Source organism: Orussus abietinus, unplaced genomic scaffold, assembly GCF_000612105.2.
Source record: "Orussus abietinus isolate OABI.00-Male unplaced genomic scaffold, Oabi_2.0 scaffold29, whole genome shotgun sequence".
Lineage (NCBI taxonomy): Eukaryota > Metazoa > Arthropoda > Insecta > Hymenoptera > Orussidae > Orussus > Orussus abietinus.
Genome location: NW_019395567.1, coordinates 1,117,974 through 1,139,854, shown reverse-complemented (window position 1 = coordinate 1,139,854; position 21,881 = coordinate 1,117,974). Strand labels below are relative to the sequence as shown.

Sequence of the window (21,881 nt, the reverse complement as noted above, 5' to 3'; positions counted from 1 at the left end):
GACGCTTCTTGCTAACGTTTATACGTATGCAAACCCACCAGTGTACACACCATTAGCAACGATTCGAACTCGTTTCTCCCTGGATTTACTCTGGGCAGGTTCAAATAGACATTTTGGGACTTGCGCACCTAACGGTCCCTCGGCAAGAAACTTTCGGCTCGGTTTCCACTATTTCGCGCCATCTCGGTCGAATTTTACGAACCTTATTGACAGCCTGGTCATCTTTCGGGCTTCGATGCCCTGTTATGAAAAAAAAAGAAAATATCAACATTTTATAACACGTGTTATCAATTAAAGTGTACTCATTTTTTTTCCACAAAATTTCACGAACTTCCAGGATAATGTTACAAAGTGAGAAATTTTTGTTTGAAGATTATCATAAATGTATAATGATTTCAATTTTGAGACGTGGAATTTATAATTTGTAGTATGTACCAAAGGTGTGTGACTTTCATGAATATTTTTAAGAGGATTAACCGTAATTTGATGTTTGGGGAATGAATTTTACTTGCAAAGTGGAGCGTGGAACGCGGGAAGAGACGATTTGGTTTTGTTGCCTTGGCGTACGGTTTCCGCGAGACAAAACAGCGTGTAAACGCGGCTGCAGTAACTCTAAATATTCCGGTACCGTTAATTCGAAAAAAAAAAAATGGCCGCTCTCCTGACACAGTCCCGGAAAGGCGTTTCGGAAAAAACGGAAGGATGAAATCCTTTCACCCGCTCCCCCATTCCAAACTAATCATACGAGTGTACTCCATTGCATTGCTGCATCCCGTTACGGGCGTGAACTCGCGTGTAAGTCGAGATTTCGATGGATGTATCTTAATGGAAATGCATCAAAGTATCATTTTATTTCTAGTAGATAGGTAGAAGTCGCGGCATCATTCCTACACATAAGTCGAAGAAGACTCTGCCTCCCCCTAAGCACGATTGTTGATAAGCTATTGTTTGTCAATTTCTTCTGGGGAATCCTCCCCCTTAATTGTAATTCTTCATGTCCAGCCTGAAACCTGCAGTTGTTATCAACGCTTTATGTTGAAAACTCGAGTCTTAAAACTCCTTCGAATTTCCGAGGTGGGAGTGGCGATTGCTCACCGACGCCATTTTTATTTCCTTAAACTGCCGCTGCTCGGTGCTGTAAACAGACTCGAGAGGGTTCCGGGCCAAATATGGTTTGGGCGAAGCGAAAGCTATTCTTTACCGATGTGTGGTATAAACGATTTGGGCCAGGCAGAAAATATTGAATATAACCTCAAAGGACCATCTTCGGTACTACAAATCGACATGGGGCTTTTTCAGGAAGGCGGAAAAGCCAATAACAGACATGGCCCATTGCTTCGAAGAGGCTCGCCCGTTAATTCGCGCAACCCGTTCCCAGCATCCACTGTGGGAAAAGAAAGATGCATTCTCTTGGCGCAGTTTGCAAAAGAAGACGAAAAAGCGATCGCCCAGAGTAGGCGCGCTCTCTCGCAGTTCCTCTCACCGGAACCATCGCATCCCAATGGACCTCTTGTTCCATTTAGAGTGCCGACCATGACGATCTACGAGCCATGAAACGTCCATTGCATACAATGGCACCGACGGCCCCGATCGGGGAGACAAAAATAAAGGACAATCGCCGTGTACTTCCGAACTTTGTTGAAATAAAGCTGTACAGCATTCTCCGGGGCACATTTTTCCGTATTACATTGTCGAGAGTGTACTTTGAATAGAGGTTAATCTCCATTTTTAATTATATTCATATCTTCCGTCCAGGAATTTTGCATAAAAAGTTTCGCCTTCCATCGGACCTTTTTTCGCTATCTTGACTTGTTGCGATCAGCGAAAACGTCATAGAGAAGTCGGAAGCTCGTAGAAAGGCTCCTTCCGTTGTTAATTATCTTCCTTTCCGGTTGATTTTCCAGTGTTTCCACTTTTATAAGCTAAGAGGTAATCGACAAATCGGTTATCCCGGCGACACGCAGCGCCGCGCAGCGGACGCCCCCAAAAGGAGCGAGGCCGCCTCGCGACTCGCAAGAAAATCCGCAATCGGTTTCCCGCTTGTTCCAGAGTGTCCCCCATAAATCGCGGATCCCGACGGCCGATACTCGGTACAAGTGAAGGCTTCGTACGGCGAAAGAACTAACCTCTGAATACGCCCGGAGCGTCGCAAAAAGCGGACGGCGGATCGCGGAACCGGTCTAACCTAGCGCTCTGGATTGCGGACCTCTGAACCGGGCTTTCAATCTTTCCTAACCGAGCTTTGAGATTTATCCGATATTCTGCCACCCTTTTGGGTCGCGAAGACAAAACGCATCTGCTGGATCTTCATTTACAATCGATGTGACGGTAATGAAACGTTGGAATACATCGTGCCGTTCCATAACTCGAGTTATCTGGAGTTTAATTGGTCTACAGCAGGTTTAAAATGGGGGTAAACTAGTTAAACTTCGGTTAATTAATTTTCAACTATTGTTCGCAATAAACTCCGGTTAACCTGAGGTGTGGAACCGGTCCTAAACTGTTAGCGTTGGGTGCACGGTCCGGCCTGCAGAAAATAAAAATGGCGGAAAATTCAAAATGAAATTTGCCGGAATTCCAGTAATTTGCGGATTTCTCGGGTGGAGGGTCCTAGAAAAGCATGGCCTCGTTCGGGAAATTAAAACGAGAGGACAATGCGCATTCGCTAGGCCTTTATTTACAATCGAGGTGACAGGAACGAAACTTTAGAATACATATTGCCGCACGTCAGTTTGGAGTGATTAAACTGTTAGCGTCGCGGCGTCGCGGCGTCAGTCACGGGTTAGGTGGTCGGTAGACAGGCGGCCCCGTTGCCGTTATCCGACACGGAACGACGTGAAATATTTCCACCGAGACAACGGACGCGCGCGGCCCGTTCCAGGATTCCTGGCCGGAGTACAAATGAATCGCGATTCCGTTCAATCAGGAGCGAGATATGAGGGAAAGAGACACGTACACGAGTTATGTATCTGTTATTGAGAAACGAGGCGAGCGCCCTCGACCATATATTTGCGGTCGGCTGGCAGAACGGCACAAGTCGCATTTCATACTTGTCGAGATATCGCGGTTCGAGGGTTTCGCAACTTCTCGACATTCAGACCTCTACGGGCAAGGCTCGAATACGGGAAATCCTAGAACTCGGATCTTGAACGAAGGTCGGGTTGCGTCCCGCCCCATATCCACGCGCCGAAATCGACGTGGGATATTTACACGAACTCATGGCTCTTGATTTCCTTCCGAAGACTGCAAAAGAGAGAAAACCGACGCGCTATCATTTTCCTTTCCCATTTTTCATGTTAACTAGCCTAGCATACATTGCCTCGCCCTACCAATCCGCGCAAAAAGGAGGAAACAATAAGAAGACGAGGCATGTGTTTCCTCTCATTTCTGCACTGAACCAAAGAAAACATTTTGATAATTCAAAGGATAGTTCCTTGTCTCTGATAAGTCGTCCTAATTCCGAAGAAATATCTCATCCAATTTATTCGAGCTTTTTTGAGTGAAATAATCATTCTTTGAATTAAACAAAATACTTGGCGTGAAACTCTGCCGCCTTCTTGTTAACCTCCATAAATTGAGATATTAACGCTTATCCGATCACCGTGGCACGTTTTCCTCGACGAGTCACGTGAACTTAAAATCTTTGCGTGAATTCCCATCGACTGATTATTCCCCGAGAACTTTTATTTTCTTTCTTTCTTTCTTTTTTAACGTCGGATCGCCTCGGTTTTTCGCACATTCGAAGGTGACAGAGTATCAAAGTCAAGACTGACTTCTGTGCCCTCTCGCGTGTCTCGGATGAAAACCGCGATGAATTATTCATGAAACGCACCGACGCGCCTCAGGGATCGGGATAAAATTGGATAATTACTTCGGTGCTCGATCCAGTTCCCGAGGGAATCCCTTAGGGAGTTGGGCATTACGCTACAGCGAGGGAACAAGTCGAGGGGAATTCCAAGAATGAGAACTCGTCCGTTGGGAAGTACCGAGAAAGTGCGGATTAATTGATGCGATTTAGGGTAACGCGATATAAACGCGATCTGGGAGGATTAAGACACTCCTTCCTCGGCCGTGCCTTGAGAAGGCCTAATAACTCGGACTAATAATCCAGAATCTGCGAATAACGCAATCGGCTTATCTCTTTATCTAACTGCGAACCTAACCTCTATTTCCCCGTCGAGAGATCGGGAAATCTTTCATATTTTTTTTTCTCTCTCTCTTTACCGTATTTTTTCGGAATTTCGCATCAAGGGACGAAACACGGTAACCCCCGTCGTCATGTAAATCCATATCGATGTGTAATATAAATATTAATGTTACCGTAATAATGTAAAATCGTGAGACTGTATGCTTGCATGTCTTCAACGATTTCGAAACCCACTGCACCGGTTTTGATCTGATCTGTTTAAACGCGTTCTTTTATTTATTATTACGTATATACACTTTGCTTAATAAGGCAACTCTCCTTGAGGGATCTTAGTTGGCGAGTAAAATGTTAATATTAATTACGACGGCCTTATCAAGCGCCGGGAAAGGGAGGGATTATTTACCGGATCTATAAAATATTGTTATAAAATAATGCATGTGAAATTGTTAAAGAGCCAGTTACGATTCAGTCTAATCGGTCATCGTTGAGTGGTAACTTTGTTTAATGGCCGAGTGGGCGTTTATACCGGCGGATTAACCGCGGCGCGGCATCCTCGTAACCGTCGCGGACGAAACAATTAAGAAAATGTTTATATAAGTAAGAGTTACGGCAAAGCGTCCGTCTCGACCTGGTTCTTGTTGGCAGAATGGTGTAACGGTGCCCGGCAATACGCAAACAGAGTCTTGCCCTCGTCTCGATGCAGAATGCACATACAAAGATGGCCGCCACTCGAGCGTCACTCGAGACTCCGAAATGAAGGAGGACGGCGAAAAAAATATTTTTCCACGGCCCCGAAGGGAGTGGTCGACACTATTTAGCACTTCAACCATGTCCAACAGGAACTGCCGTTTAATTTCTTGCATTTTTAATTAACGAAAGCGCGTCCACCTTTGCGTATTTATTTATTTTGATAAAGTGCTTGGCGTGGGAGTACTTGTGGTTATTTACCCGGCGAGGCCTCGCTCATGCTAATGACTCTCTCCCCCTTGAAGACTCTCTGCTTTGCATAGAGATGCGCAATAAATTACAATAACGCTTTAATAGATAGCCTCGATTAATTTGGTATTCACACTCCCTTTATTACTCGAGTGCGGTCGCTGTTAAGTGTTAAACATTAGTCGGGGCTCTGTTAAGTCGGGGATAAATATTCACGACACGGAGTCGGCGGAATTGATTTTAGTTAAAAACCATCAGACAAGCCCTGCACTTAAGGGGACTGATTGACAATCCTTGATAAGAAATGCATCCGCAGAAGTGCAGTTCTGTCGCCATACCAGTGACACGTTGGATAGATGAGGTCAAGTCAGGATTGTGTGTATGTGTATATATATTTGCATACCACTTTTTGTTCCGTATAATTTTCCTCGTTTTTACATACAATGGTACACATTTTAGCATTACATCAGGTGTAACTTTGCCCGACTTAAAAGGGACGCTTGGTAACTTCGGGTCGTTTTTTACTTCTTGCAGAAATATACCATAGAAAATCGCCTTAAAACGTCACCGTGATTCGGGTGAAACGGCGATTAGTGATTTGTGATGATTAAGGATCTTTACGTTTCTTTGTTTCTTCCTGTTCAGTTTCTGGAGATCATTTTTAGGAGAAGAAGAAAAGCGTGGTCAATTCGGGCTTCGCCATCTTGCTGTTTCCTGATTTTCTTGATTTTCCTGATTCACTCGATTTTCTTCATTTTCCTATTTTTCAACTTCTTGGTTAGTCCGATTTTATACATTTTTTAAATATTTTTGCTTAAGGTTCATTTGAGTCTCTTGATTTTCTTGACCCTTAAGGCTCGCTCTCGAGGACTTTCAGTCGGCGAAGGATTTAGATCGCCTCGTGTAAATTAGGCTTAGGATGTGTACGTGCTAATTCCGAGCCATATACTTTACGAGGCAATCGCGGACTGCGTAGGCCGAGAGAGGTTAGGTTTTATTTCCCTTGGTTCTTAGACGAGATTTCCGAGCCGAGGTCGGAGCCGTTCCTCTTCTTTAGCCCTCGAAGAAGAGAACCAGGGAACAGTAAGCCTCTAACGGTTTCACCCAGTTTCGATATTTATTTCCCGGCACATCGCCGACCGCTTTGTCCATCGACGCCGATCGCAATGGCCGCCGGTAAAAACGTGGGATTGTCATCCGCCGGCCAAATTTATGCAAAGTCCCTTCGAAAGGCGACCAGAGATAAAAAGTACCGTACTAAGCCTCGTAAATAGCCCCTACTAGTCTAAACGCCGATTTCTTTCGGGAATGTTTTGCGTCAAACCTCGATAATAATTAATCTACCTACGGAGGATGTTGCTTGTGTCAGGAAGACAAAATGGTGGCGGCGAGGGGGCCAATCGTGAATTTTCGACGATTCATCAAGAAGAAATTCCTGGACTCAGCTCCGATATTTATCACCCAGCAATCCGACCGAGATCGATCGCAGTCGCCGCCATTTTGTGTCGGCGAGAACCGCGGGATTTAAAAAAGTTGAAAATATTATGCAAGGTCCCTTCGAGAGGAGACGATAGACGGTACCGTAGTAAGCCATGTAAATAGACTGTGCGTGCTTGAAAGACATCTTTTCAACATTTATTTAATGTCCACTGAGTCAGGAAAAGCAAAATGGCGGCAGATAGATCAAAGGTGGAGGAAATGTTTTCCAGGAAGGAATTGTTTACCTTCGAGATGGGGAATTTTCAAGCTCGCGAGAACTTTCGAGCGATTGGTCGTTTCAGAGAAGAGACTTCTAAACCCAGTTCTGAGATTTATTTCCCGCCTTGAGGTCCATTCGACCGCTTTTTGCGGGAAAAATGGACAATCGCGAACGCTCTCCATTCTTATCGTCTTCCCCGTCCTTATCGTCCTTACCGTCTTTCCCGTCACTATCGTCCTTACCATTCTTATCTTCCTTATCGTAAAATCCCGGAATAGGTTTAGGATGACACCTTTCCCGGGGTATTCCCGACTTTTTCCACCTCGTGGAGATTTATGCAAATTCCTCGCGTCGGAGAGAAAGGAAAGACTGCCCCGTGGCAGCCATTGACGTATTGTCGGCCTGAAATGAGTCCGTTCCATATTTTCTGGGGAAAAATGGCAAAGTGGCAATACCGCTACAGTAAGTGGCCCGCGAGTCTCACTTCGGATATGTTTTATGTCAACTGTAAAATGTAGCGAAGATGATGAATCGTCTAAGAGATCGGCACCGTTTCACGCTTCACGAAACGCGTCCATCTCTGCGGTTTATTTTATTTCCGAAAATAGGAAAATTATGCGATCACTTGTAACTAGAAAGTAAAGTTCCCAAATCCTTGTAATAATCGCTGGAAATCTTTATTTTTATACTGTATGAAATTTGTTAAATGTCTATGAAAGAAATTTGAAATATCAAAAATTGGAATTCATGTGTGTCAGGACCTTTCTTATATCCTCCATGTTCACGTTGTAAAGTTTGAAAGCGTTCGATGCACCCGGTTTGAAGAAAAAATTTGAAAAAAACAGACCTCTTTAACTCTGGATACTAAGAATACCTAAAGGCGCCCGACGTTTGGTCCAATATTGCCCGCACGGTCAGACGAATTTCGCCCGTATGTCGAAATGGCTCCGTGTTCAAAGGGTTAACGCCCCTTTCACGCCACCTTAATAACTCTCGAGACTTCATCGTAATCTATAATAATTCCTAACGATTCTAAATAATCTCCGATGAATCATTCCTGGATCGTAAATAAATGATTTCCAAAAATCTCGCTCGATCTCAGCCATCAAGGGGACAGGTGCAGACGATGAAATGACAGGATCGGCCGTATAAATCGGCGAGATCGTTAGTGACATTCTCAGGTGTGTGATGTGACGTTTAACTATCTCTGCCCTCACCCTGAGGCCATTCTGGACGAGGAAAGGCGAATCGAGTTCGTGATAATATAGTGGTGCGACGTAGAAATGCAGCTCGTTCGTCTCTATTCGGCCGAGATCTCTGCCGAGATCGCTGATCGATTATTATCGACGAGATTAATCGCAGGGCTGGGCGTTAAGATCTCTCCAGGGAACAATTATTCCTGCTCGAGGACTCGAGATAAGTGTTAATCGGACGAGGTGCATGGGGAAAGATTTCGAAGGCTGGATGATTGAATTAAATCTGTCGAATTATTTTTATTCGGATTTATTTGCCGTGGCTATCCGAGATTTGAGGTTACTCGTGAGAGATATCGACTCCTCTGATATTTAACGTTCAGAGGGATGGACGCTTCGGTGGATCTTGATCGTAAATATCATAAATACTCCGATGATGAAGGCTTCCACTCGGGATCGGCACGATCGGGGTCGACGTTGACGCAATTTCGTTAAACGGATTGCTCGCGACGCTGGTACCACTTTATGGCGTGAGAAACTCGATTCTCGATCGCTGGTCTTATTGGTACAGCGTTGAATATGGATCTGGAAATGTGGAATCCAAAATCAGGCGAAATGGCGTGGCCACCGGTTCTCCAAAATTCTTCGAGTCGCCATTTTGTGGCGAACTTCGTTCCCGATTATCGATCACAATTGCGTCTTTGGAGTCGCCCAAATTGTCCAGAATTTTTCAAGGCGCCGTTTCTGACGAAATTAGGTCCCTGTCGCCGTTCCACCAAATATAAACCCGAATATCCACTATCGGAACTAAAACCAGGCGAAATGGCGTCTTCGTGGTCACCGCGTTCTCCAAAATCCTTCGAATAGCCATTTCTGGTGAACTTTATTCGCAATCGTCGATCTCATCAAGATGTGCATACAGAAATCCAATATAAGATCCAGAATCAGTCTAATTGGCCTCCTCAAGTTCAAGTTCCCCAGATTCCTGCGAGTCGTCACTTCCGGCGAAACTAGTTATCAGTTTTCGATCTCATCAGCGTCGCACCTAATATGGACCCGGAAATCCAGCATCAGATACATGATCCGGAATCCGATGAAGCTGCGTCCCCAAGGTCAGGAGGTTCTCCAGATTTCATCAAGTCGACATTTCCGGCGACCTTTCGCGGCTGCACGGAGTCCCGCTCGCCGTTTCGAATGGCGAGGTGCACTCGCTGTATCTACGGATTTATTGAGGTAGATTAGATCCACGTTTACTGTGACTTCCACGTTGCATACAGATGTTTCGTAGGAGCGCCTTTTGACTGGCCCCAGGGGATCGGCAACCCGAAGTCACCTGATTCCTCGTTCTAACTAGGCACTGCACGTCTCTGGGGATCTAGGGGAAAAGTTCCTCCTTTGACTTCCGCACGACTTCTACACCGAGAAAAAGTATTGCTTGACTGAAACAATTATATATTGTTGTCTGAATCGTACATAACTGTAAGAAACAACTATTTTGTCGGGAAGAAAAATGATATTGTTGATTTAAACGAATTTTGTTTACTCTTCCTGATATTCCTTCGGATGTATTTGATCGCAGGATTTTCTTGCCGCAATGCATATTTCTTTGAGTCAAACGTTTCTTCCCCTCAGTGTAGGGATAATCTCATGATTGTAAATAGAAACCTCTAGGTATTCGCATTTTTTAATGTTTAATTCCACCTCCCTCGTAGAATAATGACGTAAAATCATTTATAAGCTCAGTTTTCGGAGCTTGCTTCCGAAACAAGATGGCGGCGACGCCTCACTCGAGACCGGCTCTACATTTCCGACAATTAATTACGTTTATACGGAAATAGATCCACATTCGACGTGTCTCCAGTTTCGCGCATAAGTGCTCGTGAGGCATAATTTCTGTCTGTAAACTAGTTTGCCCCGAGTTGTTTGTGGCAACGGTAAATATGTTTATGGCGACGTAAAACATATTTATTGAATCGAACGTCCCGCCCTTGATGTATCTCTCTGACATCTAAGTGCGTTCCACTGAAGCAAAAAGAACGTCGTTAACCGCCCAAGTCTGTCTAACGAAAGCAGAGAGATTTGCGACACCGTGTAGTAATAATTAATGCCATGATCCCTGTCGAATTGTGTGCTTGGAGTTAATTCCAAGTCTCTGGAAAGGGCGGCGAGGGGCGCGCCGCCATCTTTGATTTGCACGGCGCCCGATACAACGCGTTCGATAAAACGTTATAAAATTCTGGAACAAGAACCAACGAAGGCGGATTGATTAAGTCTGGATTATAGTTCCCGGGGATACGAGTTGGGTGTGCTGTTTAACTTCTCGAAGCCGCGACGAGTTTTAATAAGTCTCCGGGATTGCGTACCATTTACACCGTTTACACCGTTTACACCGGCGATTCGGTGTCGCAATTTGCGGGAAACGCCAAGAAACAGTAAATATATTAATGCTGGTAGCGTTTAACGCATTCCCTTTGGCATATATCCGACAGTGAGGCTGTACAGAATTCGCGATAACCATCTCAGGCGCTTGGGAAAACGGTAACATTTGGACGCCATGACTCCACTTCCTTCCGCAAATATTAATATCCAAGTCGTTTGTATTACAAAATTCAACGTTATATGGAGTAATTAATCTAAAGATGCGCGTTTTTCGGTTTCAGGAGGTCCTATTGGCACACAGCAAGGCAACGAGTCTGTGCGAACCCATTACGGTGATCCTTGCAGAAGTGGAAGGCCCAGAATTGGCGGCCATCTTGGGTTTCGTGTATACCGGAAGTGCGACGGTACCAAGGCCAAGATTAGACGCTTTCCTTCGAGCTGCGGAAACTTTACATATCCAGTTACCTCCACTGCCAGGTTTAATGAAGTCCTTTCCCCTGGATTTCAAATCAGAGGATAACGAGGACCTGAAAATCGGCACCAGGTATCTGCGATGCGAGCAGTACCCAACTTATCGAAGCTTCTTAGGAAATTGGTTCCCAGACCAGGAAGGAGTTGCCAAAGGCTACCAGGATCAGGTCGAAGACAAGATAGCGTCTCGCAGGATCTCCACCGAGCCCCTGGAATATGAAAAATTACCGAATCAAGACTTTAAAGCCTTCCAAAGGAGCGCCCTTCCGCGGCAAACCAGTGTTCCGCCATATTTGAAGGACTTTGGACCGCTTGCATTTCCGAAGCACCAAGGGCACGAGGTTAATCCTGGGCAGGAAAAAGGATCTCCCAGGGGACCAGTTATGGGTCCTTGTCCAGACAGGGAGAAGTTAGGAATGGGTCTGGATTACCCTTCTGTCCAACCTGCGTTCGCGTCCTTGGGTCGAGTCTTCGAGGGCTGCCGAAGAAGTAGAAATGGCGTCGATGGTTCTTTAGAGGAGGTCAATGGATGTCCTGAGAACAGGAGGTTGTATTTAGAGAAGGTCGAGGTGTCTTCTAGGAGGGACTTCCTTCCCGACTCGTCGGAGGATCCTGGAACTAGGTCCAGGGACAGGTTCCAAGGTCAGATGCTCCCTCGGGTACAGAATTCGGTTCTGACCCCTAGAGGGGTCGATGATCGACTCGCAAGGTCGATAGTCGAAGGTCCGACCTTGACCGGCTTGGTCCTACCGGAAGTGGAGCATGGCGGGTTCGCCAACAAAATGGCGGACGAGGCCAGAGTGCCGACTCTGGGGTACCAGGTCGAAAGGACGTTTCCCATCTCCTATCCTGCACCTGCGGGGGAGGACCTCAGCTGCAGGGAGAGCTGCTGCAGGTGGAGGTCTCCCAGGAGACAAGTTGCTAACTGCGTCACTGCTTCTCCTTGGAGACAACTGGCTAGGCCACATCATTCCCCAAAAATCCAGCCGATGGTTCTCCAGAATCGGCCGGAGTTCATGGGTCCCATAGTTCACGTAAGTTGGAACCCATATTTTGCCCTAATAATTAATAATTCACGAATAATTAACAACTCACATTTCGTGTTTACCCTGGAAATCAAAAGTACATATAATGGGCGCAGGGTGCGCTCGAATTCGCGAAATTCTACTTTACGCCGCCATCTTGGAAGTGATTCAAAAGTCCCACCCATCGTACATTATACAATCTTACGAGCATTACGGACTGTATTAAAGGATAAATGCTAACACGACATAAGATGCATGCTCATGGAACATTGAATGGGCAATTATCCGCGGAAATTGTGCTTACCCACGCGTTTCTACGAACAAGTAGGTGCCGCCCACGTCTGTAAGGAGCGGAAAAGTTCGAATGTTTTGGGCATAGATGAAACTAGCGGCTTCCTGAGGAGAAATTTCTTTTGACGGTGTTGATTTCGTTCTGTCAAGACATTGAATAAAAATTGAAGATGCCAATGGCATATTTTTTTTTCATGAAGAGTTAAGTGGACTTGTTTGGGCGTTTAACAATGGTACGTCGAGCCTGAGGTTTCGAACTTGAAATCGGAGTTAAACGGGCGTTAAAACGGAAATAAGGTCGTCGGTTGATCTCTGCTCAACCAGTTTTCGAAAGCGATGATGTCGCACATGGCGTACCCTTTTTTTTACTCTCTCTCGGCCGATCGATCCGAAACATAAATCGCATCCTCGCCCACGCGCTGCCTTGTCGTGACTAGAATTTAACATTCCTCTCACGGGTATCAACGAGATGTAGGCAGCTCCCCGGACGAGAGAAGAATAGCCAAGAATGGCAATCCTTCTGCTGATTTCCCTCGATTGAGTCGACGCCTCCCAGGGAAACACTTGGTTTACAAGACGATGTTTTTCTTTTCGCAAAAGTACCTCGGAGAAATGTTACATACACGCTTTGCAAAAATTATACCGGCATTCCCGGGAGGCCGAGGGATTTTTTCCGAATCGAGAGAAAAGGGGTCCCACAAGCTGTTTGCCTCGTTCAAACCGAAGCCTTGTCCCTCGGCAAACTCGAGTGTCCTTGCTGTTAGATATGCGGAAGTTTGAGTAAAATATGCCACCGTCAAGTCAAAGAGAAGCCCCTTGCCTTTTTACAAGGCCCTAACTTGACACTACTTTAGTTGACAACGGAGAAAGTCAACGATGGCTCGCCGAGAGTGCGAGGAAAGTCACTCAAGCCTGATTTCCATACAACACGGGATAAATATTAGGAAAAAATTACATTTCCAGGTAAAATTCGTGGTATACTGTTAGACAATCATTCATTTTCTTATCTGACCCTGTTACAACGTTCCCATGTCGAAACTAGATCGGTAATAATTAATATTTCACTCCCTGGTTAAGCTGCGGAGCAGAGACTTCAACGCCAGCGACTGCACAGGCGAGATCTTTCGCATAAGCCATGTGCTTATTGCCAGATGCAATTCATATATTGTATACCCTTAAAAAATCTTTACTATGATACAGTAACTCTGCTGTAAATTTTCTCTACCGAGATAAAATCAGTAATAATTAATATTTCATACGCAGGTAGGTGCGCACCTCGGAGACTTCAACGCCTGTGGCTGCACAGGCGAGATCTTTGCACGAGCCATGTACCCCCATTGTCAAATAAAATTGATACATTGCTTAAAGTCGTGATTTTATTCAAGTGTTTTGACGTTTGTCTCTAAGGAAAGGACTGTTTATAAAAATTTGGATTTTACCCCAAGATAAAATCTGCGAAATTCGCGCATTAGAGAGCGATTAGAGGTATTGACGCGAGTCTCTCTCGCATAATTCCTGGTTTTTCAATTAGATTGGCACGTACTCGTCGGTACTCGGTACCGAGTAGTGCTTGGCACCTTCACGGGGATTAATTGAGTGGTAGTGCTTTCTTACTCCTTCCCTCCCATCATCTCCAGAATTACAAGTTAGCGTCCCCGTAATGGCGTCCTCTTAGCGGCGCGTTACAAATGGCTCTTTGCAACCGCTTCAGGACTCTTTACCAGAATCTCCGGAGACTACATTCTCTCGTTTTACGAGGACTCGCCTATCCTCCACTTTTCCAAGCCACGCTCATTCCCTTCTAGCCGTTATTTTCCTTATCAGTCGTACCAGGAACTCGAGGCGGGAAGTTCATTATAACTAACAAATGAAGCGCGCTCATTTCGCGTCTTCTCCCTCTTATTTCTCGGTTCAACGTATAAATCAGATCGGTAGAATTAATGAAGTACAGTTTGTCTGGGTCTCAAAGTGCAGGAAAAGCCCGGAGCCATTAACGTTCTCTGCGGACGTCAATAAATAAATTACGATCGCGATACACGACTCCGCGCGGCCGCCATCTTGTCTTCGCTTGGAAGACGCGCTGTATATTGCGTCCCCCGCGTTATTTAAAGCCCCGTGTTTACGCCAGCTCGTTTTTCTATCTTTCTTGTTCCATTTTTCGCGGAAACGAGCCTCGAAGGATGCTCGTGACGTTTTCTCTGTCAACTCCGTGAACCCAGACCGAGGAAACCGGTGCCGACCGGCGTGACACTCGACGCCGACCGAAAATCACTCGTTATTAATTGTCTTACATAAACTTGTTGACTGTTTGCCGCTAATTACGGAAATCTCACTCGTGGTTACGCCACAGAGTGCACCCAAGTAATCGGAGAACGAGTTATAAGGACGTTTCTTCGGTTTCGCAATGGATGCAGCACATGCTGCACCTTGTCAGGTGACTCGATCCCTCAAATGACGTTGATAATGATGTTTACGGTTACTTCCAATCAATGTCGAGCTAATGATCTGCGAGACAAGTGAAATCGACAATGCAGATCTAAAAGATATTACAATTATCACCTGGTAAAAGCCGAATGAATATTTTTTTTATTTAATTGTTCACGATTCGGTGGACGCGTTCCGGTGATTTGTCTTTCCTTAGGTCTTTTATCACCTTGAAAAGAAAAAAAATTCATTGGACTAAGTCAAATAAATTGGATGCAACATTTATTCGCAATTATGAGGATTTATTCGAGGCAAATCATTATTCTTGGTAATTAGCGAAATATTTCTTTGGTTCTATAGGTTGTTTTCACTTAGAGAATTATTTATAGCGTTTCTTTGTTATTTGGGAGCTAGCGAGTTCACGTATTCTTGGAACTCCGTCGTTCTATCTGATCTAACCTAACCTATAAATTAAAGGAGAACGGGAGCGCACCGAAGGTGGTCCACGATCTCTTCGGTGCAATTCGACGTTGACGAGCGCATCGACCGACTTGCGATCCGATACGATCTCGATTATCTCGCTTAATTATTATCGCGGTCAATTCAGAGGAGGTAGGTACTGAGAGTAATCGTAGAAGTGTACGTTTGTCAGCGGAATTTCGCACGGAGTTAATCCAGACAGGGCTGACGGTAAGAACAGGTTGTTCGGTCGAAGACGGCGGCCATTTTGCTGCTAGGTGCACTTTACGAGCCCTGTTACAGCCTCGGTTATATCGACAATCGGGTGAACCTGATCTTTTCAGGGTCGTGATAACGGATCGGCTAGGTTAACTCGTCTAACCGATCGATGCCGATAAGCTTCGAGATTTAGGGAAAACGATTTTCCAATAACGACTTCGGCGCAATGTCCACCGAATTTTCAATGTCCACGATGCAAATACGGGATCTGAACAGGACAATTTCGGAAATTTAATTTTTCGTAGTCAAAGCTCGGAGGATTTTAACTTTAGACAGGATTTGTGGAAAAGATTCGAAGAGACGCGAAGAGCGACATGATTTGGACGTGTGACGTCAACGAAGGCGGAATATTCAATACGGAATCGATGTAACGGTTGTCGCTCCGCTTCTATGGCATTTATCGTTAATATATACGACTGCACACGACGTTTTGGTAGATTCTACAGTTACTCATCGGGAATTAGAACCGAATTCGCGTGTTTTCGCCGCGCGGGCGTCGGCCGCCATCTTGATTCCGCGTTATGCGGAGAACGTAGGCCGAAATAAATTCGGGCGCGTCCGTAGAAAGCCAGGAAAGTCTGAGTTTAAACATAAATCGACTTTTGATACCGATCGCCGATTCTTTTCACGTTTGGCTTGAGCTCTTTTTTCCCTCCAGGTCGCGGGTTTCGCAAAATGGCGGACCTAGGCGCGCCCCGTTGCAGTCTTCGGGCGTCCTCGCTCGGTTTGATGAAAAATGAAGTGATTAACACGAAAATACCCTGAAAATTGTACCGATAATTACGAAAGACGACAGAGGCAACGTTCGAAAGACTTTCTACGGTTAATCGGCACACTAATTTCAACATGGCGAGGGGGAAAGAAACGAGAAAAAGATGGCGTCCACTCGAGGGGAAATAAACCCCAGCTTTCCTCTTCGCGGCGGGTCCGACTAATTCGTCGCTATCTTTTTCCCGGTAATCGCAGAAAATTCATCCTTCAGTGTCTCCTGGAAGATTCATCGAGCAACTACTTCGGCAATAAATCCGCTCAGCGATCGACTTTCTCCAATTAGCGATCCGTGGTCGCCCGATCGAACGCCGATCGCCTTTGTGCCTGGAATTGTCCCGTGAAATTAATTACCTCGTAATTGAGACATCGCGCGATATCGCCGATAGGACTTTCAATTACTGCCGCAATTACATGGAGGAGTACGAGACGCTCTGATTAACCAACGTACGTGGCGTCGGGATGTTAAAATTATCGGTCCCCTCGAAGTTGTCCATTTCTCGACGCGCCATTTTCAAAATAGAACGGATTTCGATATCTTTATTAAGATGACTCCGCTTGAAAAAGAAAAGCTTGAGTAGTGAACGGTTTTGAAAAGGCTGATGATCGGGTTCGAGGCGCGTAATCGAATTTTGCCAATCGATTCCTGGAAACACCATTTTCAGAATGAACTGGATTTCGACATCTTTATCAAGATGACTTCTCTTTGAAAAAAAGGCATGGAAAAGCGAGTGGTTTTGGAATGGATGGCTGATGATTGGGTTCGAGGCGCGTAATCGAGTTTCACCAATCGACATGCCATATATTCCAACCTATTATTGAGCACTGCGCTCGCGTTCCTCATTTACATTACAATGATACGATTTATGTACCGCTGATGTATGGCTTCGACCCTTTACGATTCGACTCTTGGCCAGTTTTCGTAGCGAGGCCTTTCTGACGTTTACGATCGCGGGAATGATATTCCGGAACGTTGTTCAGAATTCCTCATTGGTTTGGAATTCCTGATTAGCGTGGGAATATTCTCCACTTCCCGGTGTCCTTACCTAGTACACCAGATAACTGATAACGTCTTTTATCAAGCCCATAAAATTCTATACGACATATAAGCACTTTCTAAATTTCGACATTCGTCAAAAAGCCCGGAAATGGAGTTTCTATCCATCCCACGTTTAAAAAGGGCGCGTTTTTCGTATCAGCGTCCATTAGTCCTCCGTTTCTACCGCACGACAAGCGCGATAATAAATTAACACTCGCTGCAATCAAGACCTGATAATTAAATTCGAGACCCCGCGGAGTTCGTCGCTCCATCGACGGAGAAACTTTTATCGGCGAGAGGTTTTATTGTCATTTCCATAAGGCAAGAAACGAATTGAATGGCCTGTGCCATTCAATATAATGGAGAAAGTATAACGGGGACGTCGTGGCGGATTTTCTAACGCCAGCAGCCCCGGGGCTTTTTTTGATTTGAGCTCTCCCACATCGCAGGAAAAAAACGGTTCCGGTAAAGAATCTAGGGCTCATTAATTTGGCACGCACTTTATTATGGCTAATTTTTTACAACACCTGGAACATCTGTTGGCAGGACCCCCCAGGGAGGCTGTCGAGCAAGCCAATGGCGGACTTTTCGATGGACTGCCTGCAAAAGGAGGTCTCAACCTCCAGGGAGGACCTTCCAGTCGTTTCGGTGGATGCAGAGGTTCCTGGGTCCACCAGGACGAGAGTTTCCTCCGAGGACGAAGTTTCTAGAAGCAGAGACGAACGACTGGAGGACCTCTACAGAAGCCATGCTGCACTTCCGGCTGTCGGCATTTCCGGAGACGCAGGGTCTAGGTCGCTTTTCGTGTCTTCTTCGAGCACTTCCCTATCGCCTAGGGCGACGAATCCAGGAATCGGTACCTCTGACCAGGAATCGGGCCACTCGGCGACTGGAACTCCAACGAATCTTCCAACGACGGTTAAACCTGGATTCTACCAAACTTTGCCTACTCACGTGACCTCCAAACCGGAAATCTCGCACCCCATCAGCAGGCTCTGCGACACGGTTGCCGAGGTTAAAGAGCCGATTCCATCCCCTGTAAAAAATAACGAAGAGGAGGTCGCGGCTCTGGAGGAGAAGAGTACTTACCTGCGCAGCGACAGCAACAACAATGCCGCGCTCGCCGCCGACCGCGACGCCCCTAGCAGCCGCGCGGCGAACGACGATCACCGATGCGACCAGTGTGGAAAGACCTTTGTCTCCAGAGCTTCCTTGAAGGTAATAATACACGGGAACAAAGAATGATTTAACCTTAAGGTGCTATGAAAGTGTCACGTATATACACCAAAAAGGTCAAAATATTTATAAAACTTTTTTCCAAACTCGGGGCACCGAATAATTTGAAACTTAAATCCGTGATCGCAGACGTCCTAACAAAAGTCTTAAAATTCGCAAAATGTAATATTTTGAAAAAAAAAAATTTATGATTTTCAAGATCTTCATTAGGATCTGCATAATCACGCGTTGACGTTTCAGATTCTTCGGTGCTCTAATTTGAAAGAAGGTTTGACAATTATTTCCACGTCTTGATATGTATAGAATGACCCTTAAAGTCACGCGTTGAGTGGGAGTTATAGGTTAGGGTGTGGGTGCGGAAGCGAGGTTAGGAAGTTCGTTCCCCGAAGCCGCGTTCCCGGTAAGTCTGAATGCGGTTTTCAAACATGTCTGAGGTCTTTTTTCGTGCGTCTAGGTTCACACTCGGACACACTCGGGCGAAAAGCCGTTCCGCTGCGCCGACTGCGGAAAGCAGTTCTCGCAGCTGCGCAACTACAAGTACCACCGCAGCGTCCACGAGGGCACCAGGGAGTTCGCAGCGACGTGTCCGGAATGCGGCAAGTACTTCAACGACCGGGGATACTTGAGTTCCCACATGAAGATCCACCGAAACCGCAAGGAGTACGCATGTGCCGAGTGTGGCAAGAGCTTCAACCAGCGTGTGGCATACAACATGCACGTGCGGATCCACACAGGCGTGAAACCACACCAATGCGAGCAGTGTGGCAAGGCGTTCTCCAGGAAGATGTTGCTGAAGCAACACCTGAGGACCCACTCTGGGGAGCGACCCTACCAGTGCCAAGTCTGCCACAAGGCGTTCGCAGACAGGTCCAACATGACCCTGCACACACGGCTGCATTCTGGGCTCAAACCCTACCAATGCACCCTGTGCTCGAAAGCGTTCACCAAGAAGCACCACCTGAAGACCCACCTCAACTACCACACAGGGACCAAGCCGTACTCCTGCCCAAACTGCGGCCTCAGGTTCTCGCAGAGCAGCAACATGAGGACGCATTACAAGAAGTGTGCACTTAATAACCCCACAGGGGCGAAGCCTGAGAATGGAGATGGTGTTTTTATGCCCAGAGGAACTAAGGAGTTGGAAACCTCGGGCAGGGTCCTGAGGTCGGATGTTGGGGCTCCGTCCGCTGCGCTCACGCCGCCCAACTCGGATCAAGAGTCCAGCGTTAATACTCCTATTTCGAAGGGACTTGTTTTGTGACGAGGTGTGGAGTTAAACTCGTAGGGACGAAGGCTGAAAATGGGGATGGTGTTTTTATGGTAAATGCCCCTGAGTTGGATTCGTCGGGGAGGGTTCTGAGGTCGGATGCTGGGGCTCCGTCCGCTGCGCTGTCGCCGCCCAAGAGCCCAGGGTTAATACTCCTATTTTTAAGGGACTCGTTATGTGACAAGGTGTGGACTTAATACCCCCTAGGGACGAAGGCAGAAAATGGAGATGGTGTTTTTACGACAAAATGGTGTTTTTACGGCTGAGTTGAAAACGTGAGGTCGGATGCTGGGGCTCCGTCCGCTGCACTGTCGCCGCCCAACAGTCCAGCATTAATACTCCTATCTCGAAGGGACGTTTTGTAACGAGATCTAAAGAGTGTGCAACGAGGAGAGATACTATATGAAGACGGTACTAGCAACTGCACTGATGTTGTTCGACTTCAAGTGGCGTTTTTATGCGAGAGGGACCAAGGAATTGGGGATTTCGAGAAGGGTTGAGAAGAGTCTCAGGTTGGACGTTGGAACGCTTGCTGATGCAGGGAAATCTTCGAAGGGGCTCATCTTGTGACGCAGTCTTCGGCATGCGTAATAAAAATTGACGAACATGCGCAGAACGGTGAACGATTTATCTAGTTATGCTTGTACCGTGTGGCGTTTTTTAAGCGCGCCTTCGGGACCGCACGAGCTGTGACTAGATACCCAGTGAAACTGAACTCGATGTGGCTTTGGAGTACGTAGATTTAATATTTAATATATTCAGACCTTAAGAGATTTTAATATATTCTTTCTCGAGTTAAGGGAGCACTTATTAATAAAGGAATTTTTACGTTGCGACGCAAGAATCGCGTCGTTTCGTCAACCATGGAAAATGTTGCAGGTCTTTTGGCGTGGAGTTGCGACGACCTAGAGGTAACACGTAGTGCCATTTTCCCTTTCATGCTTCCGAGCGGATTATTCTTTTTTTTTTTTGTTTCTTCAACGGGCGGCCACGGCAATGCATTATTATCAGCTCCGGATCCGCTCGTATAATAAATTGCTCGCACGTGATGGCTTGTGCCCATCGTGGAAACGGCGAACCGTATCTTTAGAAACGAATCGTGCCTCTCTGGCGATCTCGGATTACGGAAGCGAACCGAGATGGGCACCCGGCACGGAAAAACAATTCGTTCGAAACGGGCAAGGGGAATTAACTTTTGTTGGAGTAATCAGCCGACACCTTCGGGGAGAGGTCGTATCTCCGCTTCCATTATTACCTCGACCTGAATCGTAAAAAAAGAAAATAAATACCCGCTGTCGCTGAAATTTCGGGGCAGCACGATTACCCGCTGAAGAGAAATCCATCGAACCAAAGAAATATTTCTTTGAGCGATAGGAAAAAAAAAAATTGGATTATTTGAAGAATAATTATTTAGCTCGAATAAAGTCAAATAAATAATCATGATTCCAAAGCAACATTGCTATTTATTCCAGTATATTTGAATGAAATAAATGATATTTGCATTAGTTAAATATTTTATTGCTTCGATGAAATCGTTTTTTCAGGGAAGAACTGCACGAAAAGGCTGTAACATAGTTTTCTGATTTTCAATTTATTATTCGGTTCATTTATTGTCATTAATTTATCAGATGATGTACAGGTTATCAAGCCTTCAAGGCTTCTGTGAGAATAATTTCCTTGATCGTTTCGGGGTTTTTTAAGTGAAATTTCGGAATTTCATCGAGTTTCCCGATAAATGAGGGGAAAATGGGTATTGTCGTTTGAATAAAGGTGAAGAGGACGTTTATGGAGAGGATTCGACTTAAGGGATGAAAATCAGGTTTCGAGGCGTTACGTGGCGCTTTCTAAATCGCCAAAGTGGACTTCTCGCTTAATCGATGCGATCAATCAAATCCGAAATGCCTCGACGTAATCGAAAAGGGGAGGCTACAACGAGCAGTCGATCGCAAACTAGTTTCTACATTTGGATGGTGATCTCTTTAGGGAGTCATTTCGAGTGATCGAAGTCTTGCTTAATTATCTCAACGGCACGTCACTAACAACAAATTCCAATTTCTATTTTAGTAAATTAATTTCCAAGCAACTTCGCGCGCAGTTCGCTCCGATTTTTAAAATTCCGAAATCTTGCTTAATTATCTCAACGACACGTCACTAACAACAAATTCCAGTTTCAATTTTAGTAAATTAATTTCCATGCAACTTCGCGCGCAGTTATGTCCGATTTTATAAATTCCGATGTCTTGCTTAATTATCTTGACGACACGTCAC

The 21,881-nt window shown here is 45.7% G+C and overlaps 1 protein-coding gene across 1 annotated transcript in view; it reads left to right on the top strand.

Annotated features, from left to right (window-relative positions):
• The window catches only part of LOC105702268 (B-cell lymphoma 6 protein), a 34,503-nt gene extending 14,019 nt beyond the window's left edge, over window positions 1–20,484 (top strand). The window contains exons 2-4 of the mRNA XM_012429711.2: window positions 10,636–11,859; window positions 17,657–18,328; window positions 18,801–20,484. Coding sequence (XP_012285134.1) covers window positions 10,636–11,859; window positions 17,657–18,328; window positions 18,801–19,607 — 2,703 coding nt within the window. The 3' untranslated portion in view covers window positions 19,608–20,484. The remainder of the gene's footprint in view (window positions 1–10,635; window positions 11,860–17,656; window positions 18,329–18,800) is intronic.
• The last annotated feature ends 1,397 nt before the right edge of the window (window positions 20,485–21,881 follow it).